At 35.3% G+C, this 2253-nt stretch overlaps 1 protein-coding gene across 1 annotated transcript in view; it reads left to right on the forward strand.

The window, feature by feature from the left end:
- LOC106511649 (transmembrane protein 65) overlaps nt 1–2253 on the forward strand; it is a gene marked incomplete at its 3' end in the record, with an annotated part of 8001 nt that overhangs the window by 4291 nt on the left and 1457 nt on the right. The window contains 3 exon segments of the mRNA XM_014000401.1: nt 402–446; nt 1105–1172; nt 1295–1349. Coding sequence (XP_013855855.1) covers nt 402–446; nt 1105–1172; nt 1295–1349 — 168 coding nt within the window.

A 2253-nucleotide genomic window follows, 5' to 3' on the forward strand; every position in this document is an offset into this window, starting at 1 on the left:
GTGTTCAATACTTATTTTACCAGCTGTATGTTGAGACATTTTATTTCTCTTGATTGTCTTCAAGTATTCAWAAACCACATAGAATGTCAATAATGGGCTGTTGTATTTAACTGAAATYGCACATCCAATCATTTGTTTAGAAAACTCATTACACAGATTGCCCATCTGTTCTGCGTTAATTGTTATTTCACACTTYATTATAACTTCCAGTTTTTATTTTAACTGTGAGACTCAAATAGTGATTTAAAGCAGATTTTTGTGCCGTGGTTCTGCCAGTTTGAAGCATCAACACAGACTAGGAGGAACAAACTGTCCGTGTTGCTGCAGACGCTTTTATTTCTACCGTCAGCAGTTAATGAGAAAACTTCTGATGTGTTTTTGATGTTTTCTTTCTCCCTCAGAGACACTGGAGCCAACGCCGCCGACTGCAGCCCAGATCAGATATGGTGAGAGTCGAAATGTGGCGCACAGATCTGCTTGCAGACACACACAAACCTGCATGTCTACATTTTGGAAGAAAGTCAGACTGTAACAGATTTATCAGTGATTCCATAATGTCCMGATTGTATTTGAACTTGTTAATTATAACTGAGGAAAAAAGTCCACCTGACCTGAAGAATGCTTTCTCTTTTATGAACCTGCTATTTCAAGACACACTTAATGTTTTTCATATAAATTATGCATTGACTGAACAGTTACACATTTAGGAAATAAGCATATAATGTATTTTTATATTGAACTTAATGTAAAGGCAGTACTATTGTCTATTCCTGGTTTTATTCTCCCATTTTATAACATAATCAGGTGCCCATTCTTGCAAGTGTACTCATGTGTGTGCATTTCAGAAATGTCTTTTTGAAGATGATTTCCCTTTGAGGGGTAATTTATTTTACAACCATACCATTTATCACTTTTTGTGTGGGTTTTGAYACTTAATGCTTTAGGTTCTCAAATAAGATGACAGAATCAGATCATTTTATTTGGTTTCTGGTAGATGTAGCCTGATAGTCTTAATATTCTAACTGAGCACTTACGTTGTAGAAAATAAGTGTCAGATTGTCTTTAATATCAGTTCTCTTGGTAACTTACTTTCTCCTGTTTCAGTTTTATTCCACAATGCCATTCCCTTTGTTGGATTTGGTTTTCTGGATAACGCCATCATGATAGCAGCAGTAAGTGTGCTCATTAAAACTATTTTGTTAGCTTTTATTAAAAAGATCCCTGTTCTTATGATAACTGAGTCAGGAAGAAACTTTGACCCCAATCTCCTTTTTTTTTTTTATTTCCCCTCCAGGGAACACAGATTGAGCTCTCCATTGGAGTCACTTTGGGGATCTCCACTATGGCTGGTAAGAGCAGATCAAACAGCTCAAAGAAAAGTCCCAGGATTATTCAAATCGACTTCCTTATCTTGTTGGCTACATCCTAATGTCTGCATATTTTAAATAATCAGACAGTTAGGATTAGGTAGTCACAGGTCAGAATTTCTTGCAGTCACTTTCCACCTTTTTTGCAAGCTTTTTTTGGAAATAGGGCTGTTTCAGTAGCTGCCTTTACAAATATTCCTAAATAGATATAGTTAATTACATTGTTTTCTGTAATGTATTTTTCAGTGGAAAAATGTACATAATGAACAGAATACATCAGAATAATCWGACAGCTGTTTTTCTGATCTAACAACTCATTTCTGCCCAGCAGGTASGTTAAACAAGAATAATGTGATTGTTCCTCTGAATGCTTGACTCACTCTGTCACTATTCATGAATCAGCTTCTACACTCAACTATTCTGTTATTATATTAGTTTTTTTTTGTTATTATATTTGTTATTTTCTGATTGCTTTTAGATGTGCTTTGCACCGGTGATGCAGAGTTTTGTGGCACTGATTTAAAAAATCAGCCTCATTTATTGTGTTTCATTGTGTCGAGGCAACTTTTCCAACACACTGCAASATTAAATACATTTATTTTTTCTGCAACCAGGTTTGTTACTCGAATACATAATCAGATTTATACCTGAGGTATTTCAGGATCATTAGCAGAGTTGCACATAAGCAATGCGCAGGTGCGCATGCGCCATCTAAAAGAAAAAGTGCACCAGYTGGAATGTCATAAAGCTCCTTTGCGTACCTAAGATTGTACCTGAGATTGTGAAAACAACAGCTACACTGCATAAAATGTCCATCTTACCAAGTTTTAAAATCTTATATTCAGCCAAAAAAGACTTTTTGATTTTGTTTTGAGACTGATTTATT

Source organism: Austrofundulus limnaeus, unplaced genomic scaffold, assembly GCF_001266775.1.
Source record: "Austrofundulus limnaeus strain Quisiro unplaced genomic scaffold, Austrofundulus_limnaeus-1.0 Scaffold3037, whole genome shotgun sequence".
In the NCBI taxonomy this organism is placed as follows: Eukaryota; Metazoa; Chordata; class Actinopteri; order Cyprinodontiformes; family Rivulidae; genus Austrofundulus; species Austrofundulus limnaeus.